This window comes from Acipenser ruthenus, chromosome 2 (assembly GCF_902713425.1).
Source record: "Acipenser ruthenus chromosome 2, fAciRut3.2 maternal haplotype, whole genome shotgun sequence".
NCBI classification, from domain to species: Eukaryota; Metazoa; Chordata; class Actinopteri; order Acipenseriformes; family Acipenseridae; genus Acipenser; species Acipenser ruthenus.
The window spans coordinates 72,158,736-72,179,408 of NC_081190.1; the positions used below are offsets into that span (position 1 = coordinate 72,158,736).

A 20,673-nucleotide genomic window follows, 5' to 3' on the forward strand; every position below is an offset into this window, starting at 1 on the left:
GCCTGACACTGTCTTGGATTGGAAGCAATATAGGCTTTCATATTCCCCTTATAAAAGTTAACCACAGTAAGCATGTTCATTTTCCACTTTCCTGTAATAGGGTTGCAAGCCAAGAGAAGAAAGGCTTCTTCTGTCATTAAAAGACAGTCCATCTAACTGCTTAACAGTGTAAGATTAAGTGAAGGACTGAAAAGAGGGAAAAACATCTTCATTTTCATTGCATGTTTTCCAAATAAATACAATACTCTGGGAGGCTTTTTTTCTTAGAAAGTGTTTTTATTTCATATTTCATATTTGGTATGAAAAGGCCAATTTTATATAATATTAGAACACATTTTTTCTCCCCACTGTCATGTCTCCTTGGTTAAAATTAGCTTGTCCTCCAAGTCCTCACCTTTTTATCCAAACTATATCTGTAAAGATATGTTGGCAGTGCAAATGAAGCAATAGCTTGCAATCAGAAGCAACCACCAGTTCATAATGGCAATTTGAATCCACAGGGATTTCCAGCTGATTTACTAACTCAGTCAATCGTCAAATACAGCAGTTACCAAATCAGTTAAAAGAAAGGGAGATTATTGGTAACTAAACTGTGATGCATGTGTAATGCTCCAGCTAGAATGCACACGGCAAGGACCAAACGTAACAACAACAATAATAATAATAATAATAATAATAATAATAATAATAATAATAATAATAATAATAATAATAATAATAATAATTGATCTATGATATTGCATTGCCACAATATCTATGCAAATGAACTGGAAAAGGTAAACCAAACAAGTATTAGAGACAACGCTCTAAATCATTTCAGCTCCCTTCCAAAAACATTTTTATTTTAATTGCTTGTAGAACGTTAGAAAGAACTCTGTTCACTGCCACCCTGACGACACGCCTCTCATGCATATGGATTTATTTTATGGTAATAGACAGGGAACCAGAAGTGCACGAGATGCAGACCGTAATAAATTATGTTAATGAGACAGTGAGCAGAGGGGACTTGAAGGCGTGCTGCAGTATTTACTGTGGGTTGTGGGGAGAGTGTTGATCAGTACAGTTACTGTACAAGAGCGATAGACACCACTGTGTTCATATTCTGTTCACCTAATAGTAATAGCTCCAGGTCTTTCATTTACACAGCCTTCTGACTGTTCCGTGCTTGTCATTTTGGAATCAGGTGGGGCGGCTTAAGAGAACGGTGCAACAAGTTCGATCAGGCAGAGTTCTGCAGACCAGGTCCCCGGTGACAGGTTTTAAATAACATTTACTCTGATAACTAGAAACTCGCGTGGGTCATTCCACGGGGTGTTTTACAATTGGAATTGGTCTTTTTTTTCTTATACATAGTTTTATTAATTTATATTTCCAACGCGTAAATGTCGTGTCTGGCAAAATCAAATATTTATCAGTTGGCCTGTTGAAAAAAAAAAACGGTGTTTTATGTTCAATATTTTAAATTTGGTGCTATATTATTGAAATATAACATGACGGCTGCAGCTAAAAAAGGCGACCCTAGACGTGCTGAAGATACGGAGAGTAAAGCTGCTTCAGGTGGACAGCGCTGCTGCAGCAGGACTTTTCCCAATGTCCTGTCATGTATACTGTCTCTTCTGTGCGTAGCATACTGTATACTTCTCAGTGTAAGAACCTCAGAGTTCCAAGACAGGGTTTTTGCGTTAGAAACTGGAAAAGGAGAGTTGTATTATTATCGAGCTCCAGCCTTTTCAGTGGATCAACTCAATTCTATGGTGCAAGAAAGAGTGGATGAACTTCTGGCGCAGGTACGAAACCATTCTTTCCATGGATAAAAAATGTGTATGGAATATATACACTGTTGTTATGGATGGCTGTTTTTACTAATTAATGTTTACTAGCGTCTTTATTTGCTCGTGCTAATATAATCACGTGTAACTAGTTGTTGTAGTTGACACTGTTATCTGCTCCGATATTGAATCGTATTTTGTCATATACGAGTACTTACTACATCTGAAGTTATTTTATTTTATATTGCCCTTATAATTGTATTAATTCTTGTACTGTGATTCTTGAAATGTATTTTTTATTTACGAATGTAAGTCGCCCTGGGTAAGGGCGTCTGCTAAGAAATAAATAAATAAATAAATAAATAATATAAAAATAACAACTATTGGATTTCATAGATGTAGGAATAACAGGTGTGTTTATTTTTTTCAACTCTGTTTCCACTTGGTCCTGGTGCAGAAAAAAAAAAAAACCTTTCTGATTTAAATCCAATTACAGTATATTATTATTATTTTACAGAGATCATACGAACATTTGGCAAAAATCAGGATTGCACGGGAAGCGCCGCCTGAATGCAGCTGTCCAGCAGGTAAGAAACAGTTTTCAATCGAGACCTATGCAGGGTACAGTAGATAGCAAGGCGTTATCGCAGGGTGGATACATCGGATTCTAAGTTCTGTGTAAAAAAAACATTCAGAATGTATCAGACACTGTGTTAGTGTTAGATTTGCATTTGTACTCGTGGATCTTTCTGCTTTACTACTTTACAGCCGCTAGAGCCTCGTATTATACCGTTCATCGAGTGAGACAGATTTCTTTTTTATTTATTTATTTTTTTTATCAAAAACAGTGTCATAGCATGAGTTTCCTGTCCTGACAGTGATGGAGTGCACACTGAACTGTCGCAGACTCAAAACACCATGCACATTCCTTTTGCCATTGTCTAGCTGCATGTGTGTTCAAAGGGGGGAAATAAATACATCTCATGAAAAAAGTGGCTATTTACACTATGTAGGAATTGGATTAACGAAGTGAGGAGTTCATTGTAATCCCCATCGGCTTGTTTTGCTTTGATTCTATAAAAAAAAAAAAAAAATCTCATCTCTATTTCTGCATTAGTACTGTGTTTCTAGAATAACATTCGTAAAGTGTTTTTAAAAAGATGAAAATATGATCTGCAAAGAAAACTTGAGGTGTTTAGGTACGTTTGTTCATTAATTACATACCTATTGAAGTTAGAAAATGCATACATTTTCTTTGAATTATTTTGTAAACAAACACTGTCTATGGCCATGCATGTACCAAACCTGGATATGTGCCACCATTTATTTGTATGTGTGTTTATATACACAAATAAATGTTTATGTTTATCAATATTTTTTTTTTCCATGTGCAGTATGTATAAATGTATAAACTGTGTAGCAGCATGAGGCACTTTGAAACCAGGAGCCATTGAATATGTTGTTGTTGACAGGTAGGAATGCCATTCTGGTGAGACCAGAATGTTCAGCTTCCATCTTGTGTTAAAACTAACACGCACGACAAGCCTAGCTAAGGGTATTCAAGGAGAAGCTGCAAACTGATGGTTGCTGAAATAAATGGAAGGTAAAATAAATAACAGTGCAAATCAAGAGAGAGAGGGAGTGAGAGAGAGGGTAAAGAACACTGCTATTATAGCAATTCATGATGTCTCATGTAGGCTGTTATAGTTTGGAGGAAGCATGAATAGCAGACAGCTGTGTGATTCACCACCTTTCTCAACAGAAAGGGTAGTATTTAACAGCTAAACATAGCAGCTCTGTGAACTTTTTGTCCAAGGAAAGTGGGATGAGCTGCTCTCTAGCTTCCTATTTGAATTCTGCTGCTGTCCCTTGTTTTTATCTTTCCATTGGTTTGGTCTGTGGCTGTAATATTCGGTTGCTTCTACAGAGCCTTTATGTATCAAGCAGCTAACAGTTTATAAACCTGGACAAAGTGCAGAGTTGTAATTACATCCTATTCTAATAAGTTAGACATTCATTTATAATGCATTCCACCGTTATTCAGGTGAGCAGCCTTTTTCCAACCCTTATTCATGTGAATGGCTGATTAAGTGCAACCTATTGTCTATCTGGTTGATTTTAAACTTACTGCACTATGAAAGTCTCACTAAAACTGCACATCTTGTTTTAATGAGCGTCACAGGGCGCAGCAAACAAACACAGGATTCAATTAAGGGGATGTATTCTGAAATTGCAAACACACATACAAGTAAAACAAATAAACAAACAAACCAATTAAAACAGTCTTATGCTGTTTTAAGGAGTACAGACGTGTGTGAGTTGTAAACATTTAAAAAGTGGCAGAGAATTTAATAGTATAAGGCAAAATGTTGCAGTAGCACCACAATGCCAAGTCCTGCTGTTGGTACAGTACAGTACAGTAATGTACTTTAACACATCCCCTGTAATATTTAAGATAGAACTGGGATTGTGTTTGTCAAATAATGTTTCAAATGTGGACTTTTATTCATTGCACTGGGGACTGTTTTCCACTGCGCTGTAATCAGTAAGGTCACAATATGATGGTATAATCACACAATCTGTAATTACACTGTTACTGACATTCCTACAGTTACTTTTAATATAAATCACTGAAAGAGTGCCATGTGGGACGGTCAGGCAATATAATCTAAGGTGCTGTCGCTATTGGTCTGTTAGTATACTAGTGTTAACTGATTAACAGAATGGCAATGCTATTCAAAACACCCAATACTATTACAGTACTTTGAAAAATATTCTGTATGTTTGTCTGTCTGTCTCCATTTATTTTAACCTGGACCAAATCAAAACTGTGAGAACATCAAAAACGCCTAATCTCAGTAGACTGGGTTTTCTCTATTACATTAAATAACAGGTCATATAAACAAGTAGTTCAGACTTGGCTGTTTTCTTGGGAAAAAAAAAGTGAGTCCATGGTGGTTAATTAAAAATGTTAAGTGCTCACGAGAGCTGATGGGTTGGCAGCACTGTGAAGTCAGGCCAGGATTGTTTGTCATTATGGTACAGCATGGGGTGGGTGAATAATGCCAGACTGCCCCAATCCTGACCTGTAACAATCACACCTTCCCTAATATAAATACCATTCCTTTGCAGACCCCACTTACACATGTTGAACCCATGCAAAGCCAGCCACATCATAATTGCTTGATGGTGCAGTAGCAAAACAACATGAAAAATCACATTCAGCCCAAATTTTTGTTTTTGCCTAAAATTAAGCTTTTGAAAGCTTTGAACATGCCTAAATTGCTTCAATATTAATGGCTATGTCTATTTTATGTATATGCCTAACAGATTCCTCCCTCAATCTGAAATAGGTCATTCAATTGTCAGCAGTATTTTAATTCCATTTATACTACAAATGTGTAATTTTTTTACCTTTATTTATCCAGTAAATCCCATGGAGATTAAAATAAATATATTTTAAATATGCCACTGGAGACTTGACATTAAAGAATAGTCATTATATTACATACAGTAACTATTGTAACTATTCTTAGTATTGACAATGTGGGGAAGCTATAAAAAAAGGTCAACAAGATGCTCGGATATATTGTGAGAAGTGTTGAATTTAAATCAAGGGAAGTAATGTTAAAACTTTACAATGCATTAGTAAGACCTCACTTAGAATATTGTGTTCAGTTCTGGTCACCTCGTTACAAAAAGGATATTGTTGCTCTAGAAAGAGTGCAAAGAAGAGCAACCAGAATTATCCTGGGTTTAAAAGGCATGTCGTATGCAGACAGGCTAAAAGAATAGAATCTATTCAGTCTTGAACAAAGAAGACTGCACAGTGATCTGATTCAAACATTCAAAATCCTAAAAGGCATAGACAATGTCGACCCAGGGAACTTCTTTGACCTGAAAAAAGAAACAAGGACCAGGGGTCACAAATGGAGATTAGATAAAGGGGCATTCAAAACAGAAAATAGGAGGCACTTTCTTACACAGAGAATTGTGAGGGTCTGGAACCAACTCCCCAGTAATGTTGTTGAAGCTGACACCCTGGGATCCTTCAAGAAGCTGCTTGATGAGATTCTGGGATCAATAAGCCACTAACAACCAAACGAGCAAGATGGGCCGAATGGCCTCCTCTCGTTTGTAAACTTTCTTATGTTCTTGTGTTTGTATGTTCTTAACTTGCATCATCAATTCCGGTTCAAAATAAGATGCTGTGCTAGTTGGGAAAGACTTCTTAACGTGTCAATAACAAGGGACAGCGGCTGGTTGGTTAATAAAAGCGAGACAAGGTGCTCAAAATTATAATTTCACATTTATGCTCAGTTTCAATTTGTCGCTTCTATTTCGGATGATGCTACTGTACTTCAGGCGGTAAACATATGCCTCCTTATGTCTGCTTATTTGTAACTGGAACTGGAAACGTTCCTAAAGGTCCCACAAAAATGGTCTGTTCACAAATATGCTTGTCAAATGGTCTCACAAAATCACACCTGACGATGGAACTAGAATATGAAGGGCAGAGTGGGAATCTGACTTTTTTTCTGGAGGACCTACTTGTTTTAATCCAGAGCACATCAATAATGCAGTGGAATTACCCAGGGTTTACAGCCAGTCCATAAATAACAAGGTTTTCTCCCATCTTACAAAATTCCACGTTAATGTTACAAAATGAGAAACAAACTATATCAGAGTTGTTTTTTGTTTGTTTTTTTTGTGAAAAATTAACAGGTATTTTTTTCCTTTACAAAAAAAAAAACAGGAGTACATGACAGACTCAAGTAATGTTTTCCATGATGTGTGTTCTTTTAAACCCAGGAAGACATGCATGGGGAGTGGCAGTAAATGCACTAAATTAAAGTTATTGATTAACTTTATTAAATTAACGAGACATGCTTTAAAGGATGGTATAGCATGGGATGGTGTTTCATTTATAAAGCAGTTCTTGAACAAGCATCAGTGATCAAAAAAAATAAATAAATAGTTACTGCTGTATCACTTTTTTAAATGCACCAAATTATTATTTATTTCTTAGCTGATGCCCTTATCCATGGTGACTTACAATTGTTACAAGATATCGCATTATTTTTACATACAATTACCCATTTATACAGTTAGGTTTTTACTGGAGCCATCTAGATAAAGTACCTTGCTCAAGGGTACAGCAGCAGTGTCCCCCACCTGGGATTGAACCCACAACCCTCTGGTCAAGAAGTCCAGAGCCCTAACCACTACTCCACACTGCTGCCAAAGGCACTAAACACATTATAAAATGTGCTGGGCACAGTCACTTCAACATTTAATACGTTCTCAGGATTGAGAAATCTGAAAAGTAGGTTTTTTCTTTTTTAGTTGAGCTTAGCTGAGCTTTCTAATTTCACTTTTTAGCTTTGATTTTGGGGTCCCTTGACATGCTGAATCCCCCAATAAAATAACTGAAGTCTGGAAATTACCAAAAGAATATACCACAAGTCAACAAAATTTTGCACCTAATTAATAAATGACAGCTTCGATTAAGCCATTTGTGTGGTTCAGTTAGTGGAGAACCAATTATGCTATTAGTACGTGTAAAGAGAAATGAACCAGGTTCCACACCACAGCTGCTTCTGGTTAGAAGCAAGAAAGACACTTTTAACAGGAAAACCCAGTAATATTGAGCATTTTATACTAGCTGACTGAATCAGACTTAAAAAGGTGCAATTCAAATCGCCCGATGCCCAGTACAACAAGATGTGCGTAATGGGCAACAAGTTTTGCCGTTATACTTTGTCTGTTGGACAAATTGTTTTATTTATTAATTATTCCTATGCTCATTCTGTTGGTAGAAAAACACTCTGGGTATATTTTGTCCCTTGGACAAGAAGTTTTTTTCAAAAATTGCACAACCCTGAGAGTATGAAAAAAAAAAAAAAAAAAAAAACTTTGATGTTCACGCTGTGCCTGAATTTGATGTGCCAGATTATGTGTTTTTACCCTTAAGATGATGTATGACTTAATTATTGTTTCTTGTCTATTATCTTCTGCAAATTCAACGCTTGAATGTAATATGACTTCATCCAATTGTAAATTTAGTGCTGAAAGTCTGCACAGTACCATCATGTTATTCTTTAGGTATTTTGGTGCTGGTGAATTCAGTTCTAAAATAATAATAATAATTAGGGACAATCACTACAGGCTTGCACAGTGCCAGTAGACATCATAACTTCATGTAATTCCTATGAGCTATAACCTGAAAACTCTATCATTCTGTACGTTATCCCTCCAAAAAAGAGCCAGTTGTGCAGACTGGGGGCTAAATTGAGGCCACCTCATTCCACTCTCTCACAGGTATGAGGCAAGTAAACTACCCAGTATGCCTACCTGCATCACTGGAAATAGGGGGCTTTGTATGATAGATTTGATTTGGCATTATTGATTGTTTTTTTGTTTGATGTTTTTTTTTTTTTTTTCTAATTAATTTTAGTGCTCATGGAAGCTTAGTAACTGGATCACTGGATACTGGATTCTGTATAGCTCTCCACATAGCAGGGGTAGCACAAGAAGTATCAATGTGAGCTTCCAGGAGAGATTAGGAGGTAGTTCATTTTCCAGAGCCTTTGGTCTCTTGTATTAGAGGGGCTTTATTGGTTTCATTCTAATTTTTCAAAGAACTGTTTATTCAAAGAGAAAAAAATACTGCTGGTATGCAAAAAACTGCAGGCAGTAATTTAATGCAAACGTTTTTTTTTTGGTATAAGGTTGATTGTCTCTTAATTAAAGTCTAATCATAGGATTAAAAGACGGCAAGATCAGTCTATTACAGCTGATATAAGTACAAAGCCAAACTGAGTTTTGGAGCCCACTTTTCGGTATGTGCATAAAAGTGCAAGCAAGCAATGACAAGCAAGCGATCTTTTGAAATAATCAAGGGCTTTTTCATGTGTATTACAGTGTCACCCCCCTCAGGCTGAAATAATGAAGAAAAAGCATTTTGAATTATGGGAAATGTCACCACCAGAAACAAAAAAGTGATATAAGCAGAAGTGAGCATTAATTCAGCAGCAACTGCATTTATTTTTCAATTCATTAACTTTTACATATGTTATTACCTCTTTCTTTTTTTCCTGGCTCCACATGCTTATTTACAACTTACTGCTTATTTTAGGGTAACTTGATATGAACTAAATGAATTAGTGGCCATTGCATACATTAAGCATCAAACATAAAGCAATATTGTAATAAGAATACATGTAATCTATTCTATTAGAAAAAAATCAACATGGTTTTAATAGATTGGAGAAAAGTAACTGGTATTAATAACTGAATTCTACCATTTACTAAGGACACTTTGGATATGGCAGATACTCTATTTCAGTGTACTTATGTTGAAATAAAAGCATAAAGCAATTACCTCATGGAAGGCCAATTCTCAATTACTTACTCTGCACAATTGAACTGTTCCACATAAGTCTGAATGTCAGGCCATTTCACTCTGCTGTGCATAAGTAAACTATCTGAATTATTTGTCCTTGAAGTTTGACACGGGTAACTTGGTGGCCTCAGGTTCCTGGGCTTACTATAAAGCTTTTGATCTTGACTTGTGGCTCATAGTATTTTTAGACACGTGATCACAAAATGTTTTAGCACTTTCACAATCGGATTCATTAACAGTTGACTACAGTGCAATGTTTGCACCAGTTTTTGTAGAAGAAAAAAATGAACTGGCAAAAAATAAGTCTCCTGTATTAACACAATTGAAAATGAGTTTTGGTCTTTAAATAATTTAAAATAAATGTGGATTGTCAAGTGCATAAAGAGACTGCAATGTACTGCAGAAAACTGGCAGTTCCAATTAGCTATGTTTCTGCATTGATTCACACTATAATGCAATAAAAAAAGGTTATAAAATTGGCTTGCTCAATGAGATGTAAAATTAGAATATTTTTCCTTATTCTTTTTACCTGTGGTGATCTGATTAACAAAGATTTTAACAAAGATTTTAAATAGAGTAAAAGCTTCTTACAGTAGAAAAGTCATTTTATTGTAATGTATCAGCTTAATATCTGGAAAGGATGTGTATATGATTAGGGAGAATAATTTATATAGTGTTGAAAGTTGAACAACTTTTTTGTTTTCAACATGACTGAGTGAATATTTTTCATACAAATTAATATCACTGAGAAACTGGTATGAGATCTTTCAAAGGTAACAGTTACAGGAACGCTATTATTTTCACACACTGTTGAATGGATTGTCTACGTTTTATCTAGCTACTGTAGATTTTTAAAAATGAGTTGCATAACAACATAGGAGTGAAAAACTAAAGGATTAAATAACAGATGAATAAAGAAAAACAAATTGTTAAGGACTGCTGTAGCTCTTAAACATCTCATTACAAAAATGCAAAAAACTAAGTTTTGAAAGCTTTGAGCCATGCTTAAGATACAGTATTTGAAAGTATATATTAATGCTGTTGCAATTAGTATTGTTTATAGTGATGTATAAAATAAATGTGGTATTCGACCTTTTTAAAATGAGTGGAATTTCATGGAATTAAATTATATTTCCTTTCATTCCAATTCAAATTCCAATTCTGTATCCTGAAGATTTTTTCAATTCAAATTCCAATTCTTGAATTCAATTGGAGTTTACCAACACATTCGGGATTGTCCCCAACCCTATTCTTTAGCAAATAAAAAAAAAAAAATACATCTTGGTAGATGTCTCTAATATCTCTAAGTTCTTTGCAACCAAACTCAGACTGTGCACCTTCACCAACTGTCAGAAGAGCTGGAATTACTCACATGAATATGCAAATGAAACCAGCGACCTCCCAAATATAAAGCGGACTTAGCAACCCTGATACCGAGTAAAACTTCCGCTCACATGTACAGTCTCTTGCTGACTGCATCTCCATCCATATTGCACGTGGCCAAAACAGCATTTTTATTGGTAGCATCTCCAATCGTTCATACTGCACACGCTGAAGCAACAGTTTGGTAGGAAGAATGTGGGCCCGATTTTCATGAATGGGCAAAGTGTTGGCGCTGGTGCTGTTCACACACTTTAGGACCATGCAGGTTGTCAGTGGATCTCGTGTCGATGCTACAGTTTAAAAGGGCAAGTGATCACAGAAGACAGGTGAAATAAAATAAAAGAAATGCAGCACCATATTTGTATTTAAAGGCCTGGTCACACATGCGACTTTTGTTGACGGCATCAAGAGGAACACATTTGTTGCCTGCGTGTTGCCTTGTATTTTGCGGTGGTCATAATGCAAACCAATCATAATGCAGATTTTTGTCACGCGACGTAAACATGCTGCAGAGGAAGGTTGCTACCGCTGCTTTAGGAGAGTAGGAAAAAAAGAATGTTTTTGGCTTGGCCCTGGGTAAGGAGACATGAAGAAATATTATTGTATCACTTGTTTTTAAACTTATGACATTTTTTTTCTTTCTAAAATGTGGTGAACAAGTAGTAATTGTTTTTGTAAACTGTTACAAAACACAACAATTACAAACTTTTCATGTTTTATCTTGTGAGCAAAAAAAACATTTGTATTATCTTTTGTTTTCATTTATTGTTAATAATAATAATAATAATAATAATAATAATAATAATAATAATAATAATAATAATAATAATAATAATAATAATAATCAAAACAAAGCACACACAGAGTAACAGATGGCCTCCATGGGAACATTTTTTATTTTCTTAAATGTAATTATTTCTCAAACCAATAAATCAATGCTAAATAATCTGTTATCTTAACTTCCAAATCATGCGTCCACATCGCCATTTTAGTATCATGTGACACTACTAGTAAATATGATTGGCTGGTATTGAAAATGTTGCCGTTGTGTCACCTGAAAAATAGAACAAAGTGGGAGACACGTCTTCAGTTTTATTGACCAGGGTGGTCACACGAGGCGACAAGCCAGCAACAGCTGTCGTTCTCTTGTTGCCATCAACAACAGTTGTCGGTGTGACCAGGCCTTAACAGTTGCATAAGTACATATTGCGTTAATCATTTATCTCTTAATGAACTTTTTCAAATACATGCAGCTTAATTAATTTTGCATTTCACAGTTAGCTAAACATTATGGTATTGTTACATTAGGAAAACGAACATTATCGATTTCTAGAAACACATAATCAAAAGCTTAACAAAAAAAACCAAAAAAAACTTACAGCCATTTTAAAAATATTGAAGGGGCTCCCGAGTGGCGCATCCAGTAAAAGCACTTGCGTAGAGTGCCGGATGCGCTCTATAGTCTGGACATCGCAAGTTCGAGTCCAGGCTGTTCCTTTGCCGATCGAGGACGGGAGCTCCCAGGGGGCGGCGCTCAATTGGCCGAGTGTCGCCCGGGGGGAGGGAGGGTTAGGTCGGCCAGGGGGTCCTCGGCTCACTGCGACCCCTGTAGTCTGGCCGGGCACCTGCGGGCTTGCCTGCAAGCTGCCCGAGAGCTGAGTTGTCCTCCGACGCTGTAGCTCTTGGGTGGCTGCGTGGTGAGTCCGCAGTGTGAAAAAAAGTGGTCGGCTGACGGCACACGCTTCGGAGGACAGTGTGTGTTCGTCTTTGCCCTCCCGAGTCAGCGCAGGGGTGGTAGCAGTGAGCTGAGCATAATAAAATAATTGGCCATTCCAAATTGGGAGAAAATAATAAAAATAATTGGCAACGACTAAATTTATAAATATATATATATATATATATATATATATATATATATATATATATATATATATATATATATATATATATATTACAATAATATCACCATAGTGACAACCCCCCATTGTTGTGATGTATGAAAACAAAACCCATATGAGAAGTGTTATGAGAATAGCTGAGGCTTTAGGAGAGCGGGAACACGTTGGGTTGGGCTGCTGTCGATCGTAGTTCAGGTTCCACCGTCCTTTAAAAAAAAATGTTTATTTTTATTTTTTATTATTATTATTATTATTATTATTATTATTATTATTATTATTATTATTATTATTATTATTATTATTATCTGTAGCTGGAGTATAATAATACAATTACAAATAAACATTCATTCACTCTTGCTCTTATTGTATTACTTGTATTGTAACACTTAATGTATTTGCTTACGATTGTAAGTCGCCCTGGATAAGGGCGTCTGCTAAGAAATAAATAATAATAATAATAATAATAATAATAATAATAATAATTTAGATGGATGCCAGTGGAGACTGATGTACTGATTAGTTGTAATACAACTACATTTTTTTTGAAAAGCAAACAGAACCCATTGCACTGTCATGAAAATTGCATTGTGTTGTATTTGCACCCCATATAATAAACAATCATACATACATACATACATACATACATACATACATACATACATACATACATACAATAATAATGATAAAACAGAAAAAAACAAGCTTAGATTTTACTCCTGATTGCTAACTCCCCAAACTAAGAAATTACCGCTCTCGTAAAGCGTCAGCTGTTCTCACAAGCCTCATAATAAACAGATGTTTGGTCGTCTTGCATCACAACATTGGAGGTTATCGATATGGTGATAATCTTATTAAAATATTTTTAAATGGCTGGAAGATTTTTTATTTTTTTCCCCTAAAGCTTTCAATTGTTCGTTTATAGAAATGGTGTTGATATCTGTATTGTTTATGTTACAAACATTGAGTTTCCCCACAAAATATAAAAATAAGAAATATCCGGTAAGATAGAAAATCCTCCCAAGACAGATGTGGGGGAGCCCTTAAAAGAAGTAAGAGAGCCCGGTCCCCACTGGTTACGTACGGCACAACTCTGGAGGTACAGTTTGTCTCAGAAAATTTCTCATTATCAAATGGTGAAAATATTTGTTATTATATTGCTTTGAATGGAAAATATGTAGGAAACATATTATGCAGCAGTCAGTTGCTTTTAAATTCAATTTTAAAGGCCGTGTGTGGTCAGTTACTAAGAATAGTTTGCTGCCGCTACCGACTGCATGGCTGTTCAGGCTCTTTGTAAATATTCATAGCTGTATTAAAGAACATTTGTTTCCAATTTAGACAAGAGCCTACCACCCCCTTGGAGTCCTCTTTCTTTCGGCCTTCAGAGCCTGCCTTCTTTTCTGGACGTCTTCGGGCCCTCTGTGAAGTGGGTTAAAGGACATTACAAAGAGGGTTACTCACATCTTCTGTGTGCTGATTGTGCCCAGACACACTAACCTTTTTGTTAGGCTCTGTTTGGTCACCTCTCTCTAAACTCTGCGTCGCATCTGAGTAAAATTGGTTTGAGAGGAACTTTTTGTGACAGATGGTCGTCAGTTCAAAGCCCATTAGGGGCATCGAGAGACTGTAGTGGTCGATGGGGGAAGAAGGGTGGGTGGGGGTGATTTGCGGTGGACTCACTGGGGTTCCTTTCTATGGCCTGAGATCACACGGAATATACAATAGGACCAGCTACTGCATCCCTGCAATGAAACTTCAGTGACTGTTTCTTGATGGGAGTGTAGCTTTTTGAGAGGCACAGCGGGGAACTATTTACTCGTCCCTAATGCTACTTTTAGCTGTTTTGTTGACCAGTCAAGGCTTCCCTTTTTAACAAAGTGTAAAAAGAAGTGAAGCTTTCAATATAGCAGCAGCCGAAAAAAAAATCAAGCCTGTTTTATATCTACAGTATGTGCCAAAACATTATAAATTGTTCGGCTCAATATGGGTAGGAGTAGTACCCATGCTTGGATTTATTTGTTTATTCATAGAAGTTAGTACTAGTCATCTATTTCAGCGGCTCTGAGAAAAGATATGCTTCATAAATTTCCCGAGGAGTAATTTGATTTTATCAAGCCAACAACAAAGGAGATTATTCAAAATCTTCAGCCACGTCTTTGAATTCAGTAGCAATAATGGTAACTTATTAAAAACGGAGTTGCATTCGCTGCTGGTTTTCTGTCTTATATCTTCAAAAGCATTTGCACTTCCCTTATCAAACAGAAATGAACAAGGTTAGAGTTGTAAGTGATTAAAGGTCAACTGGCCCATGGGCTTGATAGAGTGGTTATTGATTGCACCCGTAAAACAAAATGTGACCTTTCCAGCAGTGATTCCCTTTTTATAATTTTTTTATCCTTGATATTGTCAGATGCATGGCATTTTCTTCCAGACATCTGGTCTATTTTTATTGTTCCCAACTCTGGAACTTTTCAATTAGTGTTCATAGGGTGATCTTTCTGTAATCATTCTGGAACGTTACACTGAAATAGTTCTGATTTGCTAGGTCATTTTGGGATAAATGCTTTAAAAAAAGGCATTACATTTACAGAAAAGCAAATTGTACTGCAGTAATTTCTATTAAGGTGAGGGTACGCAACCAAACCTTTATGACGTCTGCATATTCAGTTTAACCTAATGTTTATAGCAGGCTGCACATTACAAAAGAATAATCTTAACCCTTATCTGCAATATACATGGACATACAGTGCCTTGCGAAAGTATTCGGCCCCCTTGAACTTTGCGACCTTTTGCCACATTTCAGGCTTCAAACATAAAGATATGAAACTGTAATTTTTTGTGAAGAATCAACAACAAGTGGGACACAATCATGAAGTGGAACGAAATTTATTGGATATTTCAAACTTTTTTAACAAATAAAAAACTGAAAAATTGGCCGTGCAAAATTATTCAGCCCCCTTAAGTTAATACTTTGTAGCGCCACCTTTTGCTGCGATTACAGCTGTAAGTCGCTTGGGGTATGTCTCTATCAGTTTTGCACATCGAGAGACTGAAATTTTTGCCCATTCCTCCTTGCAAAACAGCTCGAGCTCAGTGAGGTTGGATGGAGAGCATTTGTGAACAGCAGTTTTCAGTTCTTTCCACAGATTCTCGATTGGATTCAGGTCTGGACTTTGACTTGGCCATTCTAACACCTGGATATGTTTATTTGTGAACCATTCCATTGTAGATTTTGCTTTATGTTTTGGATCATTGTCTTGTTGGAAGACAAATCTCCGTCCCAGTCTCAGGTCTTTTGCAGACTCCATCAGGTTTTCTTCCAGAATGGTCCTGTATTTGGCTCCATCCATCTTCCCATCAATTTTAACCATCTTCCCTGTCCCTGCTGAAGAAAAGCAGGCCCAAACCATGATGCTGCCACCACCATGTTTGACAGTGCTTTTACGCCAAACATAACGTTTTGCATTGTTGCCAAAAAGTTCGATTTTGGTTTCATCTGACCAGAGCACCTTCTTCCACATGTTTGGTGTGTCTCCCAGGTGGCTTGTGGCAAACTGTAAACAACACTTTTTATGGATATCTTTAAGAAATGGCTTTCTTCTTGCCACTCTTCCATAAAGGCCAGATTTGTGCAGTATACGACTGATTGTTGTCCTATGGACAGAGTCTCCCACCTCAGCTGTAGATCTCTGCAGTTCATCCAGAGTGATCATGGGCCTCTTGGCTGCATCTCTGATCAGTCTTCTCCTTGTATGAGCTGAAAGTTTAGAGGGACGGCCAGGTCTTGGTAGATTTGCAGTGGTCTGATACTCCTTCCACTTCAATATTATCGCTTGCACAGTGCTCCTTGGGATGTTTAAAGCTTGGGAAATCTTTTTGTATCCAAATCCGGCTTTAAACTTCTCCACAACAGTATCTCGGACCTGCCTGGTGTGTTCCTTGTTCTTCATGATGCTCTCTGCGCTTTAAACGGACCTCTGAGACTATCACAGTGCAGGTGCATTTATACGGAGACTTGATTACACACAGGTGGATTCTATTTATCATCATTAGTCATTTAGGTCAACATTGGATCATTCAGAGATCCTCACTGAACTTCTGGAGAGAGTTTGCTGCACTGAAAGTAAAGGGGCTGAATAATTTTGCACGCCCAATTTTTCAGTTTTTTATTTGTTAAAAAAGTTTGAAATATCCAATAAATTTTGTTCCACTTCATGATTGTGTCCCACTTGTTGTTGATTCTTCACAAAAAATTACAGTTTCATATCTTTATGTTTGAAACCTGAAATGTGGCAAAAGGTCGCAAAGTTCAAGGGGGCCGAATACTTTCGCAAGGCACTGTATGTATAGGCAATTTCTCTTAGAATTACTGTTAATTTTTTTTGTTTGCATTCTCTTGCTAGAAAGGATGCTAATGTCACCAACTGAGCGACTCAGTCAAGGCAGCAGTCAGGGATGACTTTTGGATGTCACGGTATCAAATTTTGACGGTATGGTAACTGTCAAAAAATATACCACGCTTATTGTCGTACCGCAGTATAATGTCATTTTTTTGTAATCCGTTTTTAAATGGCTATTTAAAGAAACATACTCAAGTCAAGTCATTTTTTTAACAAGAAAAATTACTTTAATTTAAAGTTGTAAAACAAATACAACACACTGGTACTACAGTTCTATCAGGCACTACCTAAGTGGAAGTAGTGTTCACTCCAGCTCACACAGGCTTAGCAAAATAATGCTGCTTTTTATTTCAAATTACTGTGGAGAAACACCAAAATATTAACATTTTCTGGGCTCAGTCTGTAACGATAGGGGGTAAGGATGTGACCCCTGCAACTGAATACCCTCTTCATCTTTATCAGTTTGGACGGCATCCTATTAGTTAAGAGAAGTGTTACCTAGCAATAGCCAATCGAGTGCATTTTTAGACATGTTGTGCCCGCCCACTGATCTCTCAGCAGAGTGCAAAACTTAATGATGAGAAGACGGCAACTGCACATTTTTTATTGATTTTTTTGGACTGCATGTTAACAGCAATGAACACAAAGGAAAGAAGAAAAGTTATTTGGTTTGGTAAATTAATTGCCTGAATTTGGCCCCCCTGCTCGGCCACAGTTCTGACTGAGAGCTCTCAGCTGTCAGTCTCGCACGCAGCAACACAACACAGTAGAAATGAGTAAAATCTATATACCTTATATAGAAGTGGGCAAACGCTATATTGCCCAAATTAAAAGTGGGTAAACGCTGTTTACCTGCGAATACCCTCGATTACACCACTGCATTTTCATATCTAGGAGTGTGGACAAAACAAAAAGTCATGTTCCAGACTAAATCAGCAAATACAAACAATATCATGTTAACCATTTCAAATAAAACTTATGAAGGGTTTGATGCATACACTGGCCCACCATTATATTAGAGTAAGTAAGAAACTGTATGTAAACAATTGTTCAATGGCATGTCCTGGGTAATGATTCCGAGCTTGCTTCAATGAGCCAAATTAGCAACCCCCTCTGACAACAGCGCTCTTTAGCAGGGGCTGTTTTCTGTGCTGCCCTCCAGACAGGGAAGGTTTTTGACACAGAGTAGCCACATGATTTCCCAGACTGTCGTGTGGTTGTAGTTGCATTTACCAAACACAATTCTAAGTTTTCACACTGCAGTTCTGTTTAAACTGCATTGTGTGCTTGGTCAATTGCTTGTGGGTGTGTTCTTCAGGGCAGGGCAGTTTAAGTGGTAGACCTAATGTCTACTTGTCACCTGTTTGGCAGAATATTCAGCATCAGAGTTTTTTTTTTTACTGCTGTAGTTACTATAGTTAGCAAATCTGGTGTCATTCCACACACACACCTAAAGCAATGCAGCATGTATCAGACACATCTGTCTATTCATTTTTCTGTGTGGGAAATAATGTAAGTGGTTTTATATTCGAATTTACAGCATCTTTCTGACAGGAACTAAACAAAAACAAAATGGTCTGATTATCTGGTCTTTTTATTGAGTTTGACACAAACAAGAAGATTAGTGTTAAAGGTTATTTGTAAATCACTGCATCTACATATTTCCACGAGAGCCAACTCTTCAGTCTTGCACCAAGTGGCTTTTTTAGGTTTTAATCAAGTCAAAAAGATTTTCGCTCCATTATTAGCCACAGGTAGATTTCTAAGTAAGATGGCTAAATTGCATTAGAAGGAAATAATCTATAATTGCTATGTTGTTAAAATTACCAAAAGAAAATGTCCCACAGAGTAGGGATAGATTTTACAGAACATTTTACTGGAGCAGAAGGAAAGTTAATTAGAAAAGGATAAAAATTAATAAATAAATAAATGATCTGGGAAGTTTAATTATGCAAACTGCAGCTCAGGCACTAGGTAATCAGGCCAAAACGGTTGGAGAAAACTAGCTATCCTGCTGTTTGCTCTTTCTTGAAAGCATTTGTATTATTCTGTAAAGTTCACTGTTTGTTAAGAGCCATGCCAACTCTGATACTCAGTAATGTCACATTTTATGCTCCTGTTGTTGTGGGATGCAAGATTTAAGGAACCACGCAATGCAATCAGTGGGCCTATTCACTGAATGTCACGCAGCACTTCAGTTTAATCAAGTGGGTTTTTTTTTTGGTTTTTTTTTTTGGCTGTTTAATTTTGGTAGTAATTGTACACTCGTCAAAAAGGATGGAGACTACTCTCATAGCAGTTATTACCCTGAGGACTTGTGGGGGTGTTCCAGTCAATGAAGGGATTTCAGTGCTGGGGGACATTCCAATGACCAATGAGACACTAAAACAAAAGACAAAAAAACTGCTATGCAAATGAGTTAAAACAATTATACCCTTTTTAATTGCACCTTTTAAATATGGTAGATGACTCAGCTTAATTGCAAATGTTCTATAATTTGTATTTTTATTTGTGGTTCACCTAATATCAAACTGCTGATCGGCTTTAAACACCATGCAGAAAGATAATTCTTAAGAGTCTGTGGCTGAGTTTACATTTATAATGACAGTTATCATCCATTTAAAGAAGTACCAAATAATAATAATAATAAAAACTGTGATAAGATAATTGGCAAAAACGTAAATAACCTTGACATTGATTTAATAATGGAATTCACACAAACATAGCATAAAACTAAAATGCTGCATATTATACCAACTGATAATTAAAAACAACAAAACTATAGTATCAAACAGAAAAGTCTTGAGCCGATGGCCCAGCATTACTGAAAGGCTGAGGCAGTCTTTGTGGAGGAAGTAGCCAACAATAGCAAAAGGATCCTACATTTAAGATTACAAGCGGCTTCTCATTAAATCTCAAGGGGACCTTGTCGAAAGTGGGTACATGTTGCAGACAATTGGTGTCTGGCTACAGAAGGAGACAGTGGAACAATACAGTATAATTTAAAAAATGAATCGTATCGAAGTCTGTTTTAGTACTAGGTACCCTCTGCCTGTTATACTTTTAATTTTAAATTGCTCTTCTGGCGGGAAGGCATCGAGTCCCGTTCTAGATTGGATTTCTTCATATGAAATCCAGGAAAACAATATTATGTTACTGCACACAGTCTACCCTGAAGGTGTTACGTGACAGAGAGCAGATAAGTCATGTTTTCTAAGTGACTAGCAATAATAATAAAACCAGCTTACTGCGTAAACTGTACTAAGGATATTGTCTGTCAGAGATTAGGACAATTTCATAATCCTGACCTGCAGTTTGTGTAAGGAAGGATTTCTCTGATGTGGATCAGCCAATAACATTATCCAGTCGCATACTGAGAATTCCTTCTGATGGAGGCAAGTGAAATAGTGTTACCCTTTCTGACTGACAATCTTAACTGAGGGTTTTCTTTGATCAAAAGCAGACAGACTGCAGTACCTCTTTCATGCTGGATGAAAATACATGCACTTGAACTTTGTGAAGTTTTGTTTTAAAGTTTTCAGAGTTCAACAAGTTATCAAACATGTACATACAGTACATACAGTCTTTCCTGGTTATAGTATTTTAATGAATCTTTTCAGAGAGTGTAACTATACAGTATTCAAAACTTCATAAGAGTACCTGGGGGGTATTTCTAGCAATACTACAGGAAAAAAAAGATAGAAAATACACATTAACATTGTTATGAATTACAACAAAAAAAGGAATATGGTGACCCTCTTTTTTTTTAGTTCTGTTTTTTTTCATATTTCCCCTGTTCTTGATGTTCTTTCAACTTT

At 36.6% G+C, this 20,673-nt stretch overlaps 1 protein-coding gene across 1 annotated transcript in view; it reads left to right on the forward strand.

Moving 5' to 3' along the window:
• The first annotated feature begins 1,046 nt into the window (after positions 1 to 1,046).
• Positions 1,047 to 20,673, forward strand: part of LOC117409320 (collagen alpha-1(XXV) chain-like) — a 190,395-nt gene continuing 170,768 nt past the window's right edge. Inside the window, exons 1-2 of the mRNA XM_059000518.1 lie at positions 1,047 to 1,787; positions 2,287 to 2,356. Of these exons, the coding sequence (XP_058856501.1) occupies positions 1,491 to 1,787; positions 2,287 to 2,356 (367 nt within the window). The 5' untranslated portion in view covers positions 1,047 to 1,490. The remainder of the gene's footprint in view (positions 1,788 to 2,286; positions 2,357 to 20,673) is intronic.